We start from the raw sequence: 26953 nt of genomic DNA on the forward strand, positions 1-26953 counted from the left end.
GGCAAACTATAGTAGATTCCTCCCAATCCCCTTCCTAACCCCTAAAACCTTGGAACCCTTTTACCCACCTCCCTTTGCTTTTTTTATTTTTTTTCTAAGAATTGGGAGGAATCCTCGAGAGGGTTTGAACCCTAAACCTCCTTGAAGCCAGGACCTAAATCGTTGGGTCAAAGTCCAGGTTTGAGTTCGACTCATTACATATTATTTATTGAATTTTATATCTTTAGTTTTATTTTATGATGATTACATTTTCCCATGACTATTATATTTCTCATTGTACATCTAACTTATTTCATGAAAATTGCTTTCTACTTTTGTTCTAAATTTTTATTCCTTTATTTCATTTGTTTTGGGATTAGGGTTTATTGAGTCCTAACAATGTAAATTGAGCTATAACTTATCACGAAATTCATAACTTTAAGTGGGTTTGTGATTTTATTTTTCTAATTAGGGAATATCTAAAAAAAATTAGGGTCTTTGTTGGATTTGTAGCTCATATTTTGAGTGGAATGCATGCACCGAGAAAGCATCGTGAAGCGAGGAACAAAAGAAAAGTCTACAAGATGAAAATCGACGATGGTGTGCTCAATGGTTTTTGAATTGAGGGGTAACCATTGAATGTTTGCACTGTAACCATTGACGATTTCTGACAATGTGCAGAAGGATTCTTTTCGGCTTCAAAGTGTCAACAGTTTGGCCTAAACCGTTGACGGTTTTCGTTCGGTGCACGTTACTATTTTTGAATTTGGAGATTAGTAGATTGAGGGGATCTAAGGATTTTCCTCCGGGGATTGTTATAGAAGTGATTTAGATAGGTTCTAAGACTTCTGTACGCATAAGAGTTCATATATAATCATATTTTATAACCTTAATTGTAAGCTTGACATTAGAGATAGTGAAAATTCAATTGCTGCTCCCATGGACATATGCAAATTGCTGAACCACGTAAATCTTGTGTTATGGTTATTGCTTTCATTGATTCTCATTATTGAGTGATTGTTTCCTCTGTGTTGTTTACACTGCTTGTTTGTTAATTGATTCGAGATTGTGTGAATGCTTCCGCTGCGCGTTTGCGATTAACAGTCTTTCTTTTGAACAATCATAAGTTAAGTTTGTTTTTTTTTTTTTTTGCTATCCACTTATCACGAAGTTAAACCTTTCCCAAGAGTCGGTCCACCAAATGAGAGGCAATTCTTAATTTTCAATGTTGTCGGTTGAAAATTGTTGAGATTTTAATTAAAAACATTTATTTTATAAAATTAGGCCTTGCTTAAAATTTGGAAAAACATTTGATAAAAGGAAATGAAAACTTGAAAGAATCTAACTTTTTCATATTTGGTATCAAGAAGAGTAAGAATATATATATATATATATATATATATATAGCAAATTAATGAAATTTTTTTCTTATTTTACGCATCATTAGCATTTAATTTTTCTTAACTTTTATCATATTATATAAATATATTTTTTATTCTTATTTTTATTTCTTTTCCTTTTTCCATACAAAATTTTTGATCCAGACAAGTCCTTACCTACATTTAGAAGCGTGAAATTTGACACTTAGTATATATGTGAAAATTAGGGTAGAACATTGCAGAAAGTTGCTTTTTTCTTTTGTCAAATTTACAAATTCAAATCCAAACTCAATATTCATGCTCCCCAATCTTGTCCAAGAAGCAGAAAACTTGAACTCACTTTGTACCCAAATAACGCTTCCTTTTCTACCTCTAGCATATTCTTTTTGTTCAAATATAAGGCAATGTTGTTCACTACAATTATCCTTTCTACAACTACAATTAGATCACTACTCTTAGATACGACTAATTATACTGTTAAAGAGGCATATTTGAGAATAGAGAACAGGTCATAAAGTTGTGAACACAACTGTCCAGATTGTTAAGGATACCCACTGTTAAGAGGTATATTACATTTCGAAAGAGAAAATAAAAGGGGGTACACTTGAGAACATGTACAAATAGAGAACACCCCTTCATAGAGTTAAAACAATATTAAAATGGAAAAAGAGTCTTCCATACTCCTTGTTTCAAACCAAAATCAGCCTGGTCAACATCATGCAACTTTATTTATACCAAATTAATTTGGTATAAATTTGAATTTTTTTTCCATAGGGTTTATGACTTCATAAGGCACTACGTTAAAAAATTCCAAATGAAAACTAAAACCAAACAAGTCATATGAGTCTATTTACAAGTTTTCCCACTCAAATGATCTTGTAGCCTATCTGGTAGTCCCCAATCTTCAACATGGAAGGCCTTGTGACTCAAAAAAGTGTGCAAAGGATTAGCAGTGAGATGATATCACATCCAACCTTTGCTGTGACAATAAATGACCAGAGACTGACCAGAAAGATCAAGGGTCTGAGTAAGGAAGGGATTAGCTGCAGAAGTCATAAAATCATATCAAATAGAGATACCTGTGAACATGAAAACATAAAACAGAACCTTTCCATGCAACAAGTATGACAATGACATCAATCAATGGGGAAAATAGAAGCGGTAGAAGTAAAAAAAAAAATTTAATCCTGGAACCAGTTCAGCATAGGTTTTTTGATGTCACGACCCACAAATCATGCAACAAATTGGCACATTATTTTTTTGCAAGCATTGAACCAAGCAAGCAGCATTTATGCATTTGATGATAAGAAAAACAATAATTCATGGGTGGGAGAGAATGGCACTAATGCATAGCGTGAGAACTTTGCAAGTAAAGATTTTGCCACACCAAAAAAAAAAAAAAAGTTGATTTAAAACAACATCACATCACAACCCACATTAATATCCTATTACTACATGCTGAAAATTTAAACACACAAGGAGCAGCAGGGTTGGAGCCGGGGAGAAGTGGCGAGAAGAGAAGAGAAAAGAAATGAGTTCCTACATATTTTTCTCTATTAGTTTACATAAATGGAGGAAGGAGAAAGATGAAGAGAACAAAAGGGTTGAAAAATTACCTTTTTCCTGTCCCAAATTGGAGAAAAATTAAGAGAATCTACATGAGCAGACAAAATATCTTTGGACAATTCTCATATATGACATTTCTCCCCACACTCTCTTCTTAAATAAAGAGTTGAGAGAACTAATTTCGCTGCTTTTCTATTCTTGTGAATGACATATTTCTCTCCAATCTCTCTTGTTAAACCAAGGAGTGCAGAGAAAACTAAATTCTTTGCATGCCACTTCTTTTCTCATCTCCAACCAAACAGGCTGCAAAGGGCTGCACCAGATAGAAACTCTTACCAAATGTTTCCACAAGCCAACCTCATGATTTCTCTAGGAGCCGGAGTCCATCTAAACTCCTCACTCCAAACATTATGACTTCTCCCTATTTTGCTCCAATCACTTATTCACCTCTAGAAATTTGCCTTGAGTAATCTTCAAAGCCATTTTTTGAGAAGAGCTCTTTTCCTCGCCCGCACATTTAGAACACCCAAAACTGCTTACTGATATGGTAAAGTCACAAAACATCTCCACACATGATGGTTAAAAAACATCTTCCTCACTGCTTCCCCACAAGAATCCTCTTTGAAACTCTACCGTTTGAATATTTTTCCAGCCTTATAGCAATAAGACCATAGACAGGATAAATTGAAGGGGTAAATAGAACAATGCATTTCAAATCAAAGCCAAGCTTCATCCCTTAGAAAGAAGTTGTCCCTTCCAACCTGCCAGGTTAATTTTTTTTTTTACTCACCAGCTCTCTCTCTCTCTCTCATGCCGAAACAAACAAACAAACAAGGAATATAACAGTCTCACCTAGATTCATCTTCTGACAAGGAACAACTTCAAAAGCTAACAAATTCAACTAAGGTTCATGATTTGTTCTTCCCTGACATCACAAAAGATGATAGTGCCATATGCCAGAAGAACACATATGAGAAACTTTCACAACCAACCCTCTCAAATTCAATACCCTAAAACCTGCAGCAGACCCTCCTCATCTTTTCAAAGAATTTTTCTCAGCATCTCCATAAGTAAATTAAACAGCAAAGGAGAAAAGAGGGTCTCCCTGCCCCAACACTCTGTTGGGGGGAATAAACCAGTTGGGCAGCCATTCATCAAAATTGAAATTTTCACTCTAAGAATACACATCCAAATCCAAGATCTCTGCCTCAACACAAAACCCATCATTTATAAATCAGTAGACCATGCAAAAGAAACCCCCAATTAATGATATAAGCTTTCTGTATATCAACTATCAAGTTTGGAAACAACCGCCAAATACCCTTCTTTATGCTTCCATCAGCCCACCTCATCAACAAGAAGAGCTGGATCCAGTATATCTCCCTTCAATGACAGCCTTTCATTAACTCCTACCAGTGCATTTAGTACCTTTTTTTGACTCCATATCCAATATCATAGCTGTCAAATTGTAAACACTCCAGAACACTAATTGACCAATATTTATCAAGAGCAGGAGAGTCGAATTGAAAACCAAATTTTATAGTTTTTAGAGTTTTTAGCAACCCGTTGCTAGAATATTTTAGTATCTAAAAAATAATTTTTTTGGATTAAATCATTTACTTTATTCATATATTTTAATTAAAATTAAAATAAAGTTGTGATATGAATTTAAAATATAATTAAAATAAAAAACTGCCCAAAAATTTTCAAAAAAATTAAAATAAATTAAAAAAAGTCATTTACACAATATTTTTCACTAAAGCTTATCATGTACAATAAGATTGTTCTTGTACAGTGAATCTCAAAACATAATAATTCAGTAAATAATTATAATAATATTTATTTTTATTATAGTATTTTTAATTTATATTACTTTGCAGTTTTATTATTTTAATCATATTTTTGTAATTGTTATTTGATTCAAGGACAAAAATGAGCATTTGTTCAATCAAGTTTTTAATTTACTTTAGATCTAGAAATATTAACCAAATAGGTTGCTGGTCTTCAATTTTTAATTTCTGTTTCTGGTTTTCAGTTTTCATTTCTAGTTTTTATTTTCATAATTTTTGATAGTGATACCAAGTGGCACCTAGGTCAGTAAACTTTATGGTCTCCAACAATACAAACAGAGCCACTGTTTTTTTTAGATGAATTCATTAAATAAGAAAAAAGAGAATAGGAAATCCTCCTAATCGAAAGAAAAAAATAAAATTAAAACAATAAGATAAGAAACAACATACAAACTAAGAAAGTTAGCCAATCCCCTTAAAACAATTAGCAGCAGCACACAAAAGTGACGCTAAATAATGAATCTTTTCCCATAACAAAGAGGAAATCAGCTTTTTTCCCCCACAAATATAAGAGCAAGCCATTCCAACCATTAACCCCAGAGAGGTGCAAACTGCACATCTCCATATAGGACCGGCTGGTCCTGCATCCTTCCTTCTACCAAAACCAGAAAATAAAATGGCTGACAAATCCTGCACCAACTCCAAACAAAACCAACTTTTTTCCAAAAGACCAAAAGGCTTGTTCAACATGTTCCAAGCAAAGGCACAAATGCAAAAGCATATGAAAAGCTGTTTGAACCGTCAAAACATAATGACCACAAACAGAGCAATTGTGCCACACAATATCTAATAAATAAAAAAGCAATTTTTGAGCCAAATTTGATTGAAACTTAGAAGGATTGACTGAAGTGACATTAGCATTTAGCACAATATTGTGTTGACCAATCCTCAATTCAATAGAAAATAAATAAATGCAGGGATACAATGGCAAGTTCTTCTTTCAAAGAGGATAAATTGAAGAAAAATGAGAAAAATGTTTAACCACTGATGACTTCAATCAAAATAAATAAATATAGAGAATTCAAATAACATTATTATACAATGCTAACACTATGATTGCCTGTCAAAAATTTTTAAAAAGAAAAAAGACATAACACAAGCACTATAGTTCAACACGCGCGTTAACAATTAGAGCTTCAAAGGATCGAGTAAGTATTTTGATAGCTCTAACATTGAATTGAACATCAATTACCCTCTTACCACAGACACAATCTCAAAAATCCAGTTCACTTGTACTCAAAAGTTGGAATTGGCGGCGAATCAAAGCTTTCCAAGACCTCCGTCTTGCTTCCCCCATCACTGTCTTGCTTCTTCCCACCACCAAACCACCCTCCAAACCACGATGCTGATGACGGTGAAGAGGGTGATGTTTCAGTTGTTGATGACATAGCTGGCGGCAGAGGAGCCGGTTGCGAGCGCCCCGGCATCTGAAATCCCGGTCCACCCACAGTACCGGGGGTAGGCTCTTCGATCATGACGGGCATGTTCTGAGGGGCACTGAGGACCTTATTAAGCATGATCCCGGCACCTTCGATGAGAGCGAGCAAGACGCCGCCGAATACGGCGGAGCGGGAGGCGGCACCGAAACCCTGGCGCATCTGCAGGAAGCCGCCAGTGGCGGCACCGGCAATGATCGAGTTCCAGGGGTCTTCCTTCTGCCGGACGTAGACCATGGTGCAGTCGAAGGCCGAGAAGAGTCCTCCCCACACGGCGAAGCTGCCGCCGACACGTGGAGCGTTCATCCGCACGGCTTGCGTGCCTCCGAGCAGCCGCTCGCCCTTTGGGGAGTTGTACACGCCTTTAAGGAAATGGAAGGCCGATCCGCCGACGGCTCCCATCCCAAAGGCGCCTCCGATGTCGTCGAGAATACGGTCTGGGCATGGTTCCCGGGACGTTTCCGGCGTTCCCATCTGGAGAGAGAGAGAGAGAGAGAGAGAGAGAGAGAGAGAGAGAGAGACGGGGCTAGGGTTTGTTTTAGCGTGGAAGAGAGGCTGCGACTCTGAAGACGGCTGAAGACGGGGGCGTATGTGCTTCGAAATATCGCAGCAGTGGGGATTTTTATTTGAATTATTTTTTTAATTTTTTATTTTGCAGTCTTAACGACGTCGTTCGCATTTCAGGCTGAAAGCAAGGTCATAACGACGTCGTTCGCGTGCTTATTACCAACCCACAGGGCTCTGCCACTGTGGGATTGTAAAAAAATGGCGCTTCGGCACAGCACATTTGCACCGGTAGCGGCTATTCAGTTCATGGCCTGTCGATGAGCAGAGCCACTTCCTACATTTCTAATCGAGAGGTATTATGCTGCTGCTGTTTTTCTTTTAAATCCTACTTCAAGTTCTCAGATTGTGAATACTATGTACTGTAATTTCATAAAAAGCCAGGCATTCCCCTTGGCTTCTAGGGTTTCTTCACAACCAATATGCTTCAAACCATTTCACATCTCAGAACCTCAGTTTTTAGCAATTGGGTCTCCTCCAATATTCACCCAAAACCCCATTTGGTTGAACTTCAGAAGTCCCTCATTTGGGTCTGTTCAGAGAAGCCATGAAAACTCCAACTCAGTGAAAGCCATAAAATTTTCAATTGGGCTTCATCGTGAAGCGCCTGAGAACAGAACTGGAGCAAAACCAAGAAAATTTTCTTGTGGGTTTTCTGTAAAAAATTCATCTTTAGCAAGAGCAAGAGGTTTTTCAACTTCTTATTTTCAGAGAGTTCATAGTAAGGGCAGCGGTCTAGCAAGAAATTGGAAAACCCGAAGTTGGAAAGCAGCAGCTCACAAAGCTAAGGAAGAGAAAAAAATGGGGAAAGCAAAGGTGACAAAAACAAGTGGTTCCTGTTGGGAGGACGCAGGAGAAATTTTTTCCCAAAGAGGCGGAACAACCAAGGAGAGCAAAGATGGTAAAAACAGATTTGCAGGCATGCCGCAGAGTCAACTAGATAATTACAGGGGAGGGGGTGAAAAAGTTGAAGGGGAAGAAGATGATGACTCTGAAGTTGCTTATGAGAAGCGCAGTAGGAAGGTAAGAAATGGGAAAAACCTTCCTTGGCTAGAAGTAGCTCATAAAGCCAAGGGAGGGAGAAAATTTGAGAAAACGATCTCTCCAAAAGCTAGTGGTTCCTCTTGGGAGGAATCAGCTAGAAGTTTTTTCAAAAAAGGCAGTACAACTGCTGCGGGGAGTGAGAATGGTAGAAATAGGTTGGTAGATCTAGCGGAGTATGGACAAAATGATTACATGGAAAGAGGTGAAGGGGTTCAAGAAGGTGGTGAAGAAGATGATGCTGAGGAGGTGAGTGATGATCCAAGATGGGATAAGATTAAGAGTCAGTTTAGGGGATTTTCTGATCCAAAAGCTGGTTTTGGAAAGCCCAACTTCCAACGGTGGAATAAACAGGAAAATTGGGGCAGAAAGACATGGAAAGAGGCTAGTCAATCAACTGTGCCTAAGATGGTTGGCGAACAGATTTATGGGGTTAGTCCTGTTTTGGCAGCATTGTCAGCTGGAAGAAGAGAATTCTATGCATTGTATGTCCAGGAAGGATTGGATTTAAGCAGTAATAATAGGAAGAAGAAGGATAAGAAGCGATTTGAGAAAGTTCTGTTGATGGCTGACAATATAGGGCTAAGCAGAAAAGAAGTGTCAAAGCATGATCTTAATATGGTGGTTGATAACCGGCCACATCAAGGTCTCGTGCTAGATGCTTCTCCATTGGAGATGGTAGGTATAAAGGAACTGGACCCTGTTAGTCTTGGGGGAGAGAAGGGTCCTATTTGGTTAGCATTGGATGAGGTTATGGACCCTCAGAATTTGGGTGCAATCATACGGTCTGCCTATTTCTTTGGAGCTTCAGGGGTGGTGCTTTGTGCAAAGAATTCAGCCCCATTGAGTGGTGTTGTGAGCAAGGCTAGCGCTGGCTCACTCGAGTTGATGGAGCTTAGGTCATGCAGGAATATGATGAAGTTCTTAACATCCTCGGCTGAAAATGGTTGGCGGGTTCTTGGAGGCTCTTTTTCTTCAAAATCTGTTCCCTTGAATGAGGTTTTGCCTGGTGCACCTACCATTCTTGTTTTGGGCAGCGAGGGCACTGGGTTGAGGCCTTTGGTAGAGAGATCATGTACTCAGTTGATTAGGATCCCTGGAAACATTCCTGTAGATGTAACTACAGGAGCAGTTGAAGGTGTTGAATCTGAGGAGATGGATCCTGGATGCTCAGGAAAAGAGCTCCAGCCTTTTTTAGCTGTGGAGAGCTTGAATGTCAGTGTTGCAGCTGGAGTGCTTCTTCACCATTTGACTGGTAACAACTGAAGGAACACTGAGTGATAGGCAAAGTAATTGACACTAATGTGGTTTGGTCTCCTACCCTTGTTGCCTTGATAAATTCTCTTTCTGCACGAATTGTTGTCATACTCTTATTTTTTCCCAGTTGCAAGAATTGCTCAACTTTGAGTTCAATCCGCATACATAAGGATCTATCTAAGTTTGAGGTTATGGCACAAATATTTTGTTCCCGTCTCTGATGATAAGCAAAGTGATTGTATCATTCCTTGGCAGCTTGGCCTTTGTGTCAAATTTTGTTGGCACAGTATTCATTTTTGAAAGGAGTTTGATTGTTGTTTCATTTCTTTCAAACATATTTATTTTTATTATTATTATTATTATTATTATTATTTTGCAGTTATCTGTTCAGCTTGAAGGGTTAATACTTTGCTATCAGAAGTAACATAACAGTCTGATTATTTAACAATTTTTATGCATCTTTAATTCAAAGTGTGCATAAACAAGCATACACACACATGCATTTGAAATAATCAAAAGGCTAAAGAGAAGAAAATTTGTATGGCCCTTAAAGACGAAAATTATCATTGGGTTAAATTGACAAGACTGGAAAAGGACTGAGACCCAGCTTATCACATAAGGGTGCTCTTTAATACCCATTTTTCTATGCCTCATTTTAAGTTGGAATTCAAGCTAGTATGTTACGCAAGCTCGTTTGTTGTAAGGCTATCAAATTAAGTTTTGCTTCCCTACCTTTAAATACAGATAGCTTTTGGAAAACAAGTGCAGTGATGAGAACTGTCTTTCAGCTTAGATGAGAACACCATTACCTTGTTGCTTGCATCATGATTGATGTAGATTCTTCCTCTCTAGAGCCCTGGCCAATCTCAACTGAAAAGTTTCCAAAACCCTGTTGCAGATATGATATGGTACCTCTTATCCTGAGATTTCATTTGCTATTGGCGCAATCACCTCTCACAAGGTTGAAGCAGAGGCAAAACCCATCCCACTAACCTGGCTATGAGTTCCTACTATCTTTTCCTTTATAGGTTACACATTTTGTCTTTTCATATTATAAAGCCCCTTCCTTGTAATTAGGTCGATGAAGAACTTTTGGATAATCAAATACAAGAATGCATGCATCACAAGTATTACAATTATTTTGTTCTTTGCTCTCCTCCTTTTTAGTTTTTTGCTTTCTGTTATTATTTGTAGATGACTTATCAATTCCTTAAAATGAAAAAGGATTGCTACAAAGAAGAATCTATTCTACAACCACAAAAATGAGATTTCTAGATTTTACATGTGTTAGAGTACTACTTTACGTAAAAGCTTAAGCTATTAAGTTGTAGGCCAACAATGTAGATCAAACTTTAACACTCCCCCACACATGCAGCCCGATAGCACGTAGAGAGATAAATACACAATAAATAACACCCGTGATAGGGAACGCAATAATTTTTTAAGCACACAATAAACGCGGGCAACAAGACTAGAACCCAAGACCTCCTGGTAACCAGCTCTGATACCATGTTAGAGTACTACTTTACCTAAAAGCTTAAGCTATTAGGTTGTTGGGCAATAATGTATATCAAACTTTAACAACTAGTAATTCAATTGTGGCAATATGACAAACTTCATTAAGTATTAGAAACCCACTTGTTGGACTCACATTTTACCAAATGGAGAAATGTGACTTACTAATGGAGAGAAACCTTACACCAGAGGTATTTGAGGAATTTCTTATTGGATGGCATATGATTCTACATCGACAAGTAACAAGAAAGGAAGAAAGAAATTATCTAGCATTTCATTTAGATACTAATTAAAAAATTGCATTGTTGTGTCTAAAAAAGGATAGCTGAACTGATTCGGTATACTCTAAACATTAAAGGCATTGTAAGTACAATATTGATGCTCTGACCAAGTTTTAATTTCAGAAAATTTATTGAAATCGCAGGAGAACATTCTTTTGTTGATATTATCACCATTGTTCAATACAGGGTCATTCATAGCATTACCATACCCTCTGTAGTCATTGCAGGTTGGTTATTCATCAGCATGGGTTTAGCTTACCATTTGTTTGGAAGTCCTTGGCCAAATGGATACTTCATAGAGGGCTAACAAGGAATTCCATTAACTGGCTGGGAGTAACTCGATGAATTTAGTAGATCCTTTTAGGAGGCCCCAATAACTATGATTGAATATTTTGTGACTGCAGAAGTTATTTTAGATTATGTAATCTTAGTTCTCAAGATGATTCTCCACCTTTTTATTAGTTGCAACATGGAGCACATGCTTTAGCTTATGATTAAAATAAAGAGAGAAGTTTGCTTCTCATTGTCCTGGCTTATGACTCACATCATGCCCCTGACTCTAAGGGAGAGAATGAATGTACTGCCTCTCAGTGCACTTGCAGGGGTCGCTCATACACTCATTAAGATGGATATTATTTACTACAAGAAATCATTCTTTCTCTTGTATGACTTGGAGTAGCATGCAAATGCTAAACCAACAAAATTAGATTCCAGGAACCATTTTTGTGAGCAAAACCCCTTCCCCTTGCTAGACCAAATAGGCCCCTTGCTAGGCCAAATAGGCCTTCTTCCTCAATAACTGGGAGAAGAATGCAACTACGAGGTAAAAGCTGGGTATAGTGTAGCCCTTCTTTAAGTACCTGAAACCCCAAAATTCTTTTCAAGACACTGAAATAAGTGCATGACTACATGAGTTATGGTAACCATGCCACATTCATTGACTTTTATATGGATTTCAATATGGAAGTTAAGAAAGCATAATGCAAGATTTTTTTGTATATTTCTTTTAAACTCAATAGCAGATTTACCTGGTTTACATTATATTAAAAAAAATGAAAGGTGTGTGAAATTGTGTCCCCCTTCTCTAAGAAAGCCTTAACCTTTGGTGAAATGTAATGAGTCTTCATGGTTCTATCACATCTTTGTAAAGATCTTTCTTATGAACATGTCTCTGCAGAGGAGCTGCTCAGTCAACTGGTAGAACAAGGTCCAATGCTACCCACGTCCTCGACAAACTTAGGTTGGGACATAAAATTGTCTTCAGGTCTTGCACAAACCATACCTCCATCTTATGCCATGGATTTTGTGAGCCCATCAGGAGTGTGCCTCATCTTGACCTCATCTCTGGGAAGATTGGAAGAATTCTGTGGAAGTTCACTCTTGGATGTCGCCTTACTCAGGCCTTTGGATGACTAAATCAGCTTGGCATCTCTTTCTGAATCAGAATCACGTCTGACATGGAGCACACTTTAACCTGCTGATGCATTATTGAGGAATAAAAACCTCATATAATTCTGTGTTGCTTGCTGCATCAAGAAGGGATTCTTCTTATGAACCTTCATCATTTTTCGAAGAGGTAATGGCTGATGATTTTGGCTGGCTCTGTAGTTTTGGGGCTGGCTTTGACCTTTCACTGCCATTTTGGGGTACATCTTGGCCTAAACTTCTGCTTTGGTTGGTGGTTCCCCATGAGGAGTCACTGAGGCAGGAATGCTGACCAATGAACCAGAATCTAAAGGATGCGATCGACCTTGTGATTGTCAATCTTCCTAGTTGCATAGTTTGGATGATTGCTTTCAGTTGTTTTCAGCATGAGGTCATCGCTAGTGAAGGTGACCTCATTTCAGTTGTTTTTAGCATGAAGTCATCACCAGTGAAGGTGGCAGAAGCAGAATACTTAGCCCCTTCATCTTCAACCTCAGTGAAGTGGCTTTGATATCTGTCAGGATCCAGCAGCACCTGGACAAAAGCAGTCCTGATATTGGATAACAGCATCAGCGCATCATACACGTGGAAGAGGGCTGGAATCTCTCCCAGTTTTAGGGGCTGGACGAGCAGCATGTACTCCTTTGAGATGGCATTTGGTCTTAGGATTGGTACTTACCAAGTGGTCAGAGGGAAGGGTGCAACTTGCTTGGCCTAACACTTCAACAGGAGTGATTTAGTTTCCTAATCTTTTGGGTAAACTTTGATTACCACTGCCTCTTCTGGAAAAAGAGTTCCTTTCTCCGTTGCACCTAATGGCAAATGCCAATTCTTACCTTCTTTAGTGACGAGAGGGGTGAATTTTCCCAATTTTACTGGGCAGCCTTACTAATTAAGGGGCTTTTCTAATGAAAAGAATAATAAATCTCCTTGAGGGAGAACTTGTTTCACAGACTCCATAAAGTGACTCCTATTGTTAAAACAACCCTTTAACTTAATTAAGGACTTTCAGAAAATCCTTAGTCTTTTTATGTTTTAGTGAAGGCAATTACAGGTAGCATGTTTCTCTGCGTAACCCTGCAAAATGGGCTTGCTAGGGGATTGGCCCCAGTGCATTTGGTCATAGCATTTCTACTCCACCGCATTAGTCACCTCCAGTTTTCATTATTCCTTTGAGAGTTGTGTTCTATTATGTGCAGAGAGGTACTTTATTGTTCTCATTCTTGTGGGGTTGTGGTTCATATTCAAAGACCGGACTACTTGAAATCTGTAACAGAGGAATGTTTTGAGCCAATTATATGGAAATTTTTTACATGGATTTACAATCTGTAGTTGGGGCTTGAAAACTTGAACGAGTTTTATTTAGTCTAGTGGAGGTTTCAGTTGGTGACTCATTGGCATAGGCACATTATTGAATCCTTATTCTTTTCTTTTTATTTAATTTTATTTCATTTTATGTTTTGCAAAGATCATATTCACAATATTTACAAATCTTCCTCAATTTTTAATTAAAATTCCTTTTTTTAGTTTGTTTTTCTCATTGTTTTCAAAGTAAAAACTGTAGGCCAATAATGGTATGGTCATGGGATAACTTGAATGATTTAACACCATTGCCTTTGCTAGTTTCAATTACTCAACTGCCCATTCTATGGTCTTCTGCACGAGCACTTTTATATTGAAATTAAGGAGCAAGATGATGTCTCATGTCCCCAACTGAGGTTGCCGTTGTTGTGGAGAACTTTGGGTATATTAATTGTTACGTTCTCATGTCCGATGTGTATTATAGAGTTTAAGCTCTAATTATGTGAGATGCTTTTCATAAAACAAATTCGTGAGGTCAGTGGATCAAAGGGGACAATATCTCTAGAATTGGGTCCAAAACTATTACATTTGGTATCAAAGTCACCTTAGAAGTATTATTATGTAGGACCCTACATAGGGATACTCTCACGAGAAAGTTAAGAGATTAAGTTAATAAAATGTCACAGTCTCAAATCAAATTTGAACTAGGGAAATCTTAAACTTATAAGAATGTACGGACTCTAAATATGTGAAACACCTTTTATAAGACTAATTGTGAGATAAGTGGGTGTTAAGAATTTCACTTACGAGTTTTTCCCACATTAGAAAATTAGAGTGGATGATGGGTGTTTATAATACATGGTTGGACCCAAGTTCCAATAGGTTTAAACTTTTTGATCAAGTTGGTGTTTACTCATGCGTATCAAACCTACCCATGGGTTCCTCCAGTTGTAACAAGTGGTATCAGAGTCGATGATTCGTAACTTTAGGTGTGCGACATCGTGAAAAGTAGACACGCGAAACTAATTCTCCTGACGTGCTAACAATTTTAGTTTATTATTGAGTCTAGGACGGAATACAAGTGTCTCGGAAAATTTATGAAATATTGAAAATTGGATGATTGGTATATTTTTGTTTAGAACTTTTTCATAAAATTTTAAAATTTTAGGGCATTTACATTTTTTTAGGTTAAACTTCCGGAATGCCGCAAGAAAGAAACACTTTGAAAGGCTCTAAAAACATGCATATGCCTCATCATGTGCTCTTCCATGTGATCTTGCAATATCCTCGTGGCTTTTTGTGGAGGTGCCTTGTTCATAATGTTGAAAGAGAATTGTTCAAATACCCTTATGAATTGTTACAAGCTAAATGGGCATGATTGGCGCATGGTGTAAAATTTTTTTTAATCTCTTTAAGATAAGGAGTACCCCCAATTCCCAACCCCTCCTAGACTTAAAGGGGGTTGGAAATTGGGGAAAAATAAGTTTAGGGTATTTGATTTTTAGGATCGATTTGAAATTAACATTTTTATTTGGAAAAAGAAAAGAAAATTAAAGGAAGTAAAAAATTTATTTTTTACTATAATTTTCTAGATATTAAATATTTTTAAAAATAAAATTTAGCTTTAGTATATCTATAAATTAGAAAATGTTAGACTACTCAAATAATTTAAAAATAAATATCATCAAATTGAGCTTTGTCTGAATAGCTTGTGATTTATTTTACGAAACTTATATCTCTCGTTATGTCTTTGACATGCTATTATAGTAGTGGATTTAGGATGTTTTGTTATCGTTAAAACAAGAAATTAGTATTTGTTTAAGAGACATTTAGTTTAAGACTTTTATATTAGAGGTTTTGAAATTAAATCTTGAAATATATAAAGAAATATGTGATAGGAAGTGAACTGTCTCTTCTTGTGATCCTTTAATTAAACAAAAGAAAAATTTGCACAAAAGTATTTTCATGCACATTGCACATTGTACACATGTAAAGGCATAGATTTAATTTCTTGAAAATTCAGCGAAGAACACATAAAAATTTTTATTTTAACCCTATGTTTGGGGAGGTCTTGGTTTTGGATTTGTATTTAATTTGGATCAATAGTAACATAAAAAGTTGTATCGAAATTTATCCAAATTCAAATTTAAAGTCTGAATTTCATGCTTCTAAATATAGCATAAGAAAATTTCATATATTATTGCGAAGTACAAGCAATTTTATAAAAAAATTCAGAAATATTTTCTAATATAGAAAGTAAATAGCATGTTGACAACAGAGGCAGCTTATTGGATCCCTCACAGTGCAGAGTCATGGGTAAATCTCAATTTAAAAAAGAAGAAGAAGAAGAAGAAGGTCAAAAAGTCAAAAACAAACTTCTCAAAAAGTTCCCATTGATTTGAGAATCACCTCTCCTAAATATTAAAATAAGAAGAAATGCTCCCGTCTCCTAGTCTCCTAATCTCCTTCCATTATAATTAATTAATTACTTAAAATAGGATGTCCCATTCTACGATTCCTATGATTTCATGTGCGTGTCCGACAGAGATTCTCTCGATGATGTTATTGGAATTGAAAAAATGAAATTCATTATTAATCTTCTAAGGAGAATATAAATAGTTTTTGACTAACACAACAGTTATAATTTTTAATAGTTTTATTATTTTTTAATTATTATATAATTAAGTGGATTTCGTTTTTTGATCAAGACACATGATATACCCAAAATATCCTTACTCAAAAGGAAGAACGGTTACGAAAACACCATTAAACCTCTTTACATAACTGACGTGCAAATTTTAATGTACACACATTGATGAGAGGAATGGTTATAAAACTATACTTAAAACTTCTACATAAATGTTTATAAAACCTCTATAACCCCCACAAGCACAATAATACCCATCAATATCGGAGTAATGGAGGGTCAAACTCTACAACTATAAAAAGGAACTTGGAGAAGAAGTAAGCATCTCACTAATACTCATTTCTTTTTACTGTTGCAATTTAGAACCTTTCATTAATATTTTACTTAGGCATCGGAGTGATCTCCCGGAGTACACCCCAGGTCTTCTAAGTCATTCTAACTTGATTCTTTCCAGGTGATTGTGATTGGGGAACGATTTGCGAAGATCGTTCGATTTTTAAGCAACAACGACACAAATGAATTAATCTTATGCTTGGAGAGACCTTAACTTTGAAATTATATTAAATTTGAATAAAATGTAATATTAAATTGGTTAAGGGTGGAGGCGTGGGGTGCCACAATCCTATTCATCATTTTTTATCTACATATGCCAAAGGTCATAGCATTATACATGAATTCATACTTCTCGTATCAAAACAATTTAATGAGGTATGAGAATGAGAGCTTACTAATGTCGTTATGGTACTAGTTCAAAACCATTTAAAAATTTCTCTTCGTTTAAAGAGTATATAGACAAACGAGAACACTATTAGTTATGAGAAGAGGGAGCATTTTTTAATTTGTATATTTTTCCCTTATTTGTTTAAAAAAAAGAAATATTCTTTATATTAATTACAAAATTTACAAATCATGGATACACAAGTAATCCAATAAAATAATTTTAATTTTAAAATTTTAAAAATATTTATAACTTCCAACTATCTTCTCAACTTTCATTATTCCCTAAAAAAAATAATAACTTAAAAATATGGAGCATGCATTAGTGTGTGCCCTTAACTAGTGCTACTCATAAAAAGAAAAAGGAATAGTATTTAACATGCATATTTTAATATTCCTTAATCTTATAAATTATCTTTTAATTAAAAAATTTACAAATTATAGGTATATACGTAATTCAATAAAATAGTTTTACATTTAATTAAAATATTTATAAATTTATGTTATTTCCTAAAAATTGTAATTTGAAAATATGAGGCTCAATTAAAGGAAGACATGATTGTCTTCAACCTAGATGAGGTGGTAATATTAAAGTAAGGCCCTTGCTAGTCTTTGTTTTCTCCTCTTGTCACGTGAGTTTATGATGTCACAAACTCATATAAAACTAAATATTTTTCCATTTTAAAAATCACTTTCTAATGCCTAATATGATACAAGGTAACGAAAAAGTAATCTTAAGCATGAGAGTTTAAAGTTTAAACCTTAGATTTGAATTTATATTGATTCAGGTAAAACTAATAGAAAAATATATGAAGTTTCATTCAATTTTCCTAATCTCAACATCTAAGGCTTAAAATTTATGTTCTCAAGTAAAATTTAAATAATCCGAGTTACTTGGACAAAAGGACAAGGTAATCTCCTTATGTTTAAGTTTGAATTTGCTTAGTTCCTAATTTGGAAAGAGTGTTGCTTGTAGATTAGGTATTACTCTAGTTAGCAATTTGATCAACATTAAATGATGTTAATTGGTGTTTAAGTTTCATAGATTATGTGGATGCTATAATAGTTATAAAATATTACCTCTATTATGGTCATAGCAATCATGTATTGACATTTTCTCATATAGCTAACATGACTATTTGTGTTGGGCTCATGCATAAGCCTTAGTCATGTCATACGACTTCAATTTTAACGTTCTTTGTGTTGTCTAGACTTTTTTCATTAATTGTTCATTAAAGTTATATTATTAGCTTTTGCTAACGCCTTATCTTTGAAATCCAAATAAAATGTCTTAAGAATTTGAGATTGCAATATGTATGTTTGTGAATATTTGTTACAATTCTCATGTTTTATGAGAGTATATTGAAATCTTGAAAAAATTAAAGAAATTTTTATGATACCTTGAGCATAGATATTTGAGATTTTCAAACTTAAAAATCTTGAAATACCCAAATTTTTCTTTATATCAAATAACTAATAAAAATGCAATCTGTTTGTAAATCTTATGTCATTTGTGTTAAATTCAAGGGAAAAATATATGTTTATTTTCACTCTTTAATTACATGGAATAGTAGGTAATTATATATTAGAAAAATTCTAATTTGGGACTACACTAATTTTAAGGCTAGAATTAGGGATATCCCTTGTATCAAGGGATTTACAATCAAGGTCTTGATACAAGGGATTTAAAATCAAGGCTTTTTCCTAGAATCTCTCTAATTAACAACAACTCAGGGCAACACTCCCTCAAGTTGGTGCATACAGGTCTCTAATGCCTAATTTGTTAAGTGAGTTGTAAAAGATTTTACTACATACCGCCTTTGTGAGTACATCTAATCTTCATACTTAACAAAAGGAAATCGAATCGTCATGTCCTCAAGATTCTGTTTGATGAAATGTCGGTCCACCTCCACGTATTTAGTTTGATCATGTTGGACAGGGTTATGTGCGATATCAATTGCGGCCTTATTATCATAGAACAGGTCCATCTCACAACTTGGGGCAAAACCTATTTCAGTTAGTAGTCTCATAAGCCAGAGAAGTTCATAAAGACCTTTAGTCATTCCATGGAACTCAGCTTCAGCACTTGACAAAGCCACCACATTCTGTTTCTAACTTCTCCAAGTTACAAGATTCCCACGAACAAACATGAAGTACCTCGAAGTGGATTTTCGTTCTGATATATTTCCTGCCCAATCTGCATCTGTATATCCCTCGACTTTGAGGTGTCTATTTTTTGAGAATATAGGCCCTTAACCCTGGAGATGACTTCAAGTATCAAAGAATTCTGAGCATCACATCCATGTGATCCTCACTTGGACGGTGCATGAATTGACTTACTAAACTTACCGCATAAGCAATATCAGGGCGAATGTGTGATAAATAAATAAGTTTTTCAACTATCCTCTGGTACCGTTCTTTATTTGTTGGCACGTGGTCTGGGTATTCTCCCAGTTTGTGGTTTTGAACAATTGATGTTTGTAGGTTTGCATTCTAATAGTCCCACCTCAGATAGAAAGTCTAGGATATAATATACATTGCTTTGATCTAGCAACCTCAATTTCCAAGAAGTATTTAAGTCCTTCCAGATTTTTCATTTCGAACTCAGTCGCCAAATGCTTTTGGAGTCTTGATATTTCTTCCAGATCATCTCCAGTAATAATCATGTCATCTACATAATTTATTAGAGCTGTGACCTTACCATGTTGATGCTTTAAGAATAGTGTATGATCTGAGTTGCTCTGTTGATAGCCATATTTCTTTATTTCCAAGTTGAATCGCTTGAACCATGCTCTAGGTGATTGTTTTAGGCCATACAATGCTCGTTGTAATATGCACACCACCTCAACTTCGGAAGTTGCTATATAGCCTGGTGGAACATCCAAGTAGACCTCCTCCTCTAGATCTCCATGGAGAAAGGCTTTTTTTTTAACATCAAACTGGTGCAATGGTCAATCAAGGTTTGCGGCAAGGGATAACAATACTCTAACCGAGTTCAATTTTGCTACCGACAAGAAGGTCTCTTGATAGTCTACACCATATGTTTGGGTGTAACCTTTTGTTACTAGTCTTGCTTTGTATGGATCAATCGAACCATCTGCTTTGTGCTTAATAAAGAACACACATTTACACCCCGCCATCTTCTTTCCTTTGGGCAAGGGAACAAGAGTCCAAGTTTTATTTTTCTGCAATGCCTCCATTTCTTCCTTCATGGCCTGGGTCCATTTAGGATTTTTCAGGGCTTCATGAATATTGGTTGGAACACTACTCGAGGAGAGTTTGTGTATGAATGTCTTGAGTGGTTCAGAAAGCCTTTTTGTAGATACATAGTTGGCAATTGGATACTTAGAGTTTCGTCCTTCAATGTTCGGAGAATAACTATTTGGTGGTTTTCCACAATTATGCCTGAAAGGTAAAGTGTAGCCAACATGGATATCTATATCTTTGGAGTTTGAAGGTCTAGGAGTGTTTACCTCAAGGATATTCTCAGGAGATGGGTCTTCGAGTACTGTGGCGTGAGGGTGGTTTTCTATTTCAAATTCAGCTTCATGTGATGTAGACATATCTCTAGAATCTATATCCGCTTCTAAAGTCACACCTTTTTCTCTATTGGGTTCCTCATTGACATAAATTTTAGTGTTGTGTTCGTTCAGCCACTCAAATCACAGCCAATTTGGTTTGTTATTACTGATCTCCCCCTGACGAGTAGAATTGGGTAATGAGGAAGATAAAAATGTCTCAAACTCCAAAAAAGTGACATCCATTGTCACATAGGTGCGTTTGGTGGCCATATGATAGCATTGATACCCTTTTTGGTGTGATGCATATCCCAAGAAGAGGCATCAAATGACACATGGATTCTGTTTTGTGCGCTAATTTTTATGAAGGTGGACAAATGCAACACATCCGAAAATCCGAGGAGGAATAATCAAGATCGTAGGTAAGGGACCATATGTAGACAGGGTTTGTAACAGAGACTTGAAATTCAAGACTTTGGAAGGCATTCGATTAAGGAGATGCACAGCCGTAGCAACAACATCAGTCCAATGGTGACTAGGCACATGAGCCCCAAGTAATAGGGCTCGAGCAGTTTCAAGAATATGACGGTTCTTTTGCTCAATGACACCATTCTACTAAGGAGTCTATGGGCAGGAGGTTTCACGGATAAGGCGATGATGCTGAAAATAAGCCTTAAACTGGTCATCCACATACTCACCACCATTATCTGATTGAAGAATCCAAATCTTTGCTAAGAATTGGGTTTGAACCATTGTGTGGAAGGACTTAAATATAGTCAGTACTTCATTTTTATGTTTCAGTAAGTAGAGCCAAGTCATGCGAGTACAATCATCTAACAAACCAGCGAAAATCAGATATTGTAGAAATTGGGGAAGGACCCTATACATCTGAGTGAATTAAAGCAAAAGGAACAGTACTTTTATTCATATTTAAGGGATAAGTAATTTTATGGCTTTTAGAAAAAATGCAAGTCTCACATTTCAAATCAAATATCGAAATATTGGAAAATAAATTCGGAAACAAATATTTCGTATAACTGAAGGACGGGTGCCCTTACCGACGGTGCCAAAGCTAAATCTTTCTTGTCAACTGGAGCATGCATATGAAGTACACAACTCATACTGAAATCATCAACATAATAGAGCCCCCCCCCCCCTCTTAGTACCACACCCAATGATCTCCTTGGTATGAATATCCTGAAGTAAACCAAAAGTATAATACATTAGTACAACACAGTTCAAAGCTTCAGTAACTTGGCTCACAGAGAGTAGTTTATGGAAAATAGAGGGAACAAGTAAAGTATGAGATAAGGATAAGTGGGTGACAAATCCATGGTTCCTACTCCTGTAGCTGGAGATATGACCCCATTGGAGTTAGTAATGCTGGTGCGCCAGAGTTAAGATGTTTTGGAGAAATCATTTTCATCGAATGCCATGTGATCGGTGGCTCTTAAGTCAAGTATCCAAAAACTTTTGTCACCATCGCGAGATGAACTAAAAAGAGCAGTACCACAGTTACCTGGTTCTGAGATCGGTGAATTACCCTAGGCGATCTCCATGTGGTGCGAGAGGGAGAGTCTAGACTCAGCTGTAGCTACTGCAACTAGACTTGTTCCTCCATAAGCAACATCTTGACGTTTTTTTTCTTAAAGTTCATTCCATTAATCAGGATATCCATGTAGTTTGAAGCAATTATCCTATGTATATTTCAGATTACTGCAATTGAAACACTTGGTGCCATATGAGGGAGAGACTTTCTACTTGGAAGAGGTTCTAGTCTTCCCATTGCCCAAAGATAGAGATCGGGTAGAATTTGAAGTTGAATGTCCAGTATTGGATCTTTTTTAGGCCAGAACTGCTCCTTGAGTCTCGACGGATCCACTAGTGATCATAACAGCTTTTCGCATAGCTTCTCGGTGAACATGATCATATACTTGTTCAATTGTAGGGAATGGTCGCATATGTAATATGTCATTGCGAATGTTATCAAGTCTATCATCTAGGCTGTCCAAGAAGGCATACACTCAATCTTCTTGAAGCATGTCGTTAAAGTGTTGAATATCAACAGCGCAATCCATGGGGTTTGGGCAACGAAAATCAATCTCACGCCATAACCCTTGAAAATCATTGAAATATTTCTTAAGAGAGCTACCTGCTTGTTTTAGACGGGTACACGCCACCGAAGGTCATATACCTGAGATGTATCACTTCCATCAAAGTAAGTAGTAGCAATGGAGTCCCATACCTGTTTTGCAGTCAGAAACCGAATGAAGTTGTCAATTAGTGAAGGGTCCATGGAGTTAATTAGCCATCCCTTGACAACGGCGTTGTCTGTGTACCACTTTTGGAAGTATGGGTTAGTCTATGGAGGTTGGGAAACATCTCTGTTGATAAATCCCAACTTGTTTTTGCTAGAGATTTACATCTCGACAATTTGGGACCAAAGAGCATAATTGGAATCGTCCAATTTAATACCAATTGGAGCAGCAAATTTTTCGATGGTCTGGATAGGAACTGAGGTTTTATTCAAGACTTCAATCATTCTGGTGGTTAGTTCTATGATGATGGCAGTGGAGTGAGGGTCATTGGGTTCGACCATGGGCGTGGCAGAGTTGTTAGGTTTTGCCATGGGTGCAGCAAAAGAGAAAACTGTAGCAACAAAGAAGATAAAGAAGAAAAAAAATGCTTTGTCAAGGGCTGGGTACACAAAACAGTCAGCAGAGTGTTGTTTTTTATTTTTCTCAGGGGCTGTGATTTTTTTATGTGCAAGGGCAAGGCGGCCGAGGATGGGTTTCCAAAGTCAATGTAGAGACCCGAAAAATTTAATTTATGAAAATAATAAGGGAAAAAGGAATAAAAGAAAGAAAAGAAGTGTCGAGAGTAGGAATTTCAAACTATTAAAGGTTCGTCGACGATCCCATTGTCTTCATCGATGAACACCCTTCTTTGACTTGTTGATGAGTACACGTGTCTCGTTGATGAGGACACGTGGCCAGCAGTCTATATATATATATATATATATATATATATATATATATATATATGTTAAAATCAGATTTTCAGCGTGGATTTCATTTCCTCTTCACTCTCTCTCTCTCTCTCTCTCTCTCTCTCTCTCTCTCTCTCTCTCTCTCTCTCTCTAACTTTCAGCTTCTCCTCCATTTCTCTTCATTTTCGGCCTGATTTTACCCCATTTTAACGATCAGGAACCACCACGATGATTTAAGGGTGATTCTCTGCAAGTTGATCAAAACAGATTGTTGATTTGGAGTCTTTGGGCACCACTCCAAAATCAAGGTAAGTGAGTTATTTTTGGGTTTAAATGATTATTTGGAATATATAGACCCAGGAAATGTGTTAGATGGTAAATATACTAGGGTTGAATTGATTGAACTGGAGATAATACGATTTCAGGGTTTGGAGTTCTGAACGTCGCGGGAGTGGTTTAGGGTTTTCAGCAGGCTTCTCAAGAAACAGGTAAAAGGATAAATTAAGTCAGGTATTTTTAATAAATTAATCATTGAATATACACTATTTGATCCAAAAAGGTATATATATGAATTAGTATAGTTTTTGGGAATACGGATGTTGAACTGAAGAAACTTTGAAAACAGATTTAATATGATTTTGTCAGCAAAATATGTTTTCCTAGACTAGATAATATATTACAGAGTAGTACTCACTTGTGTGTGGCATAAGTATAAATTTTACTATAAATAATGATATGTCATAATATTTTATGAATTCACAGTACAAACATGAATTGACGATAGTTTTTAAAAAAACTATAAACAGTACATAAATTATATTTTCAGCATATTATGATATTCAGACGATGCAGATGCCATGATATTCAGCTGGTGCAGATGCCGTGACTAGATATATTTATAACAGATATTTAGAAATATTATTATTATGATAGATTTTACATAGAATCATGAAACAGTATTATTACAGTTATTAATGAAATATATTATACTGTAGCATAACTCTAATGGATTAAGTATGTTATGAGCACGGTACCGTAGCTAGTTAGTTAGATCATACAGTGTAACCCTTGTGTGTCGACCCGAAAAGTGTTGCGGAGAGTAGGATGGGTGAACCAGGTTGGTGTTAGCCAACAACCATACTATTCAGAATGTGTTGGGTCAGAGGTCGATTAGCCCCGAAGTGTTACGGAGAGCAGGATACCCATTGTGTGCTGACCCGAGAAGTGTTGCGGAGAGCAAGATGGACGGACCAGGTTGGGTGGGCAATCGTGCGTAGTTATGTCATGTTTGACTTAGTCTGGTAGGCCAGCCATGGTTAAATCCAAGCCTCGGGCCGCACAACCCGATCATGTAGGGTTATTTCATGATTTAACCTTATACATATATAACAGATGATTTATATGTATACATAAATTTAGTATGATATAGTATGTTATGTTGATATATGATTTATTCATATTTATATAGAACAATTTTACCTGACTTGTCAAATACAGTTAAACTATATACAGATTTTCCTTACTTATCAGATACAGTTTACCACGAACAATATATGTTTATAACACAATAATGCTCATGTTCTCACATACTAATGTTAGTCTATCTTCCTTACTGAGAGATATCTCACCCCAGAAATACAAATATTATAGGAAACCCAAATAGACGAGTGGAGCGAGCTCCGAGATAGAGGAGGCTAATAGTGCTACTCTGATTGAAGGGTAAGTAGTTGGGTTGAAATCAGGATGGATTTTTGGGGGTATGACTCTATAGTATTAATGGTTCTTTTTGGGATGTATATGTGTATTATGGTTAGAGTAAAACTCTAGTATTGTATATAAGGTTAAGTATATTATGGTTTCCACTGCATAATTGACATTTAAGTGTAAAGAAGTTGATTCCCGATTGTAACGCCCCAGACCTGCCATGTGGGGCTCAGAGTGTTATGAAACCAACACGCGTCTCTGATACCATTTATGCAGCGAAAATAATTAAACAACCTCAAACATAATACTAGAGTTCTATACTCACATAAGCAAACCTATAAAGTACAACCACATTCTCCATATTACAAGACCAGAATAATTAAACATAAAACTATACATATCCGTTCTGTTATCCAACTCATAAAACTACCCCGCCCTGGAGCTTTCTAAGCTCGATCACTTTGAAGACCTGAAAAATTAATAAATCGACGGGGTGAGACTAGGGGTGAGCTAACGGCTGGCTTGGTGAAATTCGGTTAATTAACCGAATTAACCAAAAATTTCGGTTAATCATTTCCATTAACTGAACCAACTAAATAAGGGATATTAACCAAATCTCACCTGACCGAATTATCCATTTGGGTAATTCGGTTAATTGAATTTAACCGAAATTATTTAAAATTAATTATTAAAAACAAAATATAATTATAATTTTTTTTACGAATTCTGCTGCTCATTTATTAATTTTATTAAAAAAAAGGATATTTTGCATCTATTCATTTTATTAATAAAAAAAGTATTTTACTATTAATCTATAAAAGTGAAATTTACACCATTACAATTAATTTATAATTAAAATTTAATTAATTATTAAATCGGTTAGTCGGTTAACCAAATTTATATTTCATGTTCACCGAACCAAAACCTAATTCACCGAATTTTGTTGAAACTTAACCGAACCGTTCGAAACAATTTTTTCACTCGAACCGAACCGACCAATTTCGGTTGGTTAAATTGGTTAATTCGGGTTTCCCCGAATTATGCTCACCCCTAAGTGAGACACCTCTTAGTAAGGAAGAAATAAGTTACAACAGTGTGTGGCTGAAGTGTTTAATATACAATTTCAAAATTTACATATAGTTGTGTGCTACTATCCATAGCAGCCAAGTAAACACATTCATAATCACACCATTGTCAACTTCTCTGTCTCCCAATCACATACACACAAACATCATTATTTTTACTGATATTTCCCGAGAATAGGGAAGTCTACCCGCCTATACAAGTAGATTCCCTCTACTCTAGTGCTACCACCAGGACACTCACATTTCTCAGCCCTCGTGTTATGTATCCAGGTAAAGTCTCCAAGAATAGGGAAGGTCACTTGCTCATACAAGTGGCTTCCCTTTGCTCTGGTATCCACAAATAATTACGAGAGTACTCGACTTTCTCAACAAGCCCTCGAGTGGAGTATTCTACTTTACTAAAAATACTTAAGTAATTAAAGTTACACGCAACCAATGACAATTATATTGCAGAGTTCCACGCATATACACATATCACAATAAATCTACACAAGATATATACACTATCCATTCTCACCCACACAATCCTCACCAAATGCAACATCCACTTAGGACTCTAATACACACAATATACACGTCCACACATGATTGGTCCACACATGACTATCATACATACATCATATATGTTCACACAAGACTGGTCCACACGGGACTAATCAACCACACAGGTTACATGGTCCACATAGGACAAATCATCA

The 26953-nt window shown here is 36.3% G+C and overlaps 2 protein-coding genes across 2 annotated transcripts; one reads left to right on the forward strand and one right to left on the reverse strand.

Moving 5' to 3' along the window:
- Positions 1-1848: 1848 nt before the first annotated feature.
- LOC131157327 (mitochondrial import inner membrane translocase subunit TIM17-2-like) lies at positions 1849-6816 on the reverse strand. The gene is made up of 2 exons (XM_058111386.1): positions 5975-6816; positions 1849-2401 (listed from the first exon to the last, which is right to left on the reverse strand). The coding sequence occupies exon 1, from the start codon at positions 6682-6684 to the stop codon at positions 6001-6003; it is 684 nt and encodes a 227-aa protein (XP_057967369.1). The 5' UTR covers positions 6685-6816; the 3' UTR covers positions 1849-2401; positions 5975-6000.
- A 128-nt stretch (positions 6817-6944) lies between these two features.
- On the forward strand, positions 6945-13304 carry LOC131157325 (uncharacterized). Its single transcript, XM_058111385.1, has 2 exons — positions 6945-9070; positions 12046-13304. The coding sequence occupies exons 1-2, from the start codon at positions 7132-7134 to the stop codon at positions 12282-12284; spliced, it is 2178 nt and encodes a 725-aa protein (XP_057967368.1). The 5' UTR covers positions 6945-7131; the 3' UTR covers positions 12285-13304.
- The last annotated feature ends 13649 nt before the right edge of the window (positions 13305-26953 follow it).

The sequence above is a fragment of the Malania oleifera genome, chromosome 6 (genome assembly GCF_029873635.1).
Source record: "Malania oleifera isolate guangnan ecotype guangnan chromosome 6, ASM2987363v1, whole genome shotgun sequence".
NCBI classification, from domain to species: Eukaryota; Viridiplantae; Streptophyta; class Magnoliopsida; order Santalales; family Ximeniaceae; genus Malania; species Malania oleifera.

What these genes read in the sequence shown, in the direction of transcription:
- LOC131157325 (XM_058111385.1), top strand. Translation starts at nt 7,132, where the DNA reads ATGTACTGTAATTTCATAAAAAGCCAGGCATTCCCCTTGGCTTCTAGG. An exon ending in GCTTCTTCACCATTTGACTG is followed by an intron (nt 9,071 to 12,045) that starts GTAACAACTGAA and finishes ATGTCTCTGCAG; the next exon opens with AGGAGCTGCTCAGTCAACTG.
- LOC131157327 (XM_058111386.1), bottom strand. Translation starts at nt 6,684, where the DNA reads ATGGGAACGCCGGAAACGTCCCGGGAACCATGCCCAGACCGTATTCTC.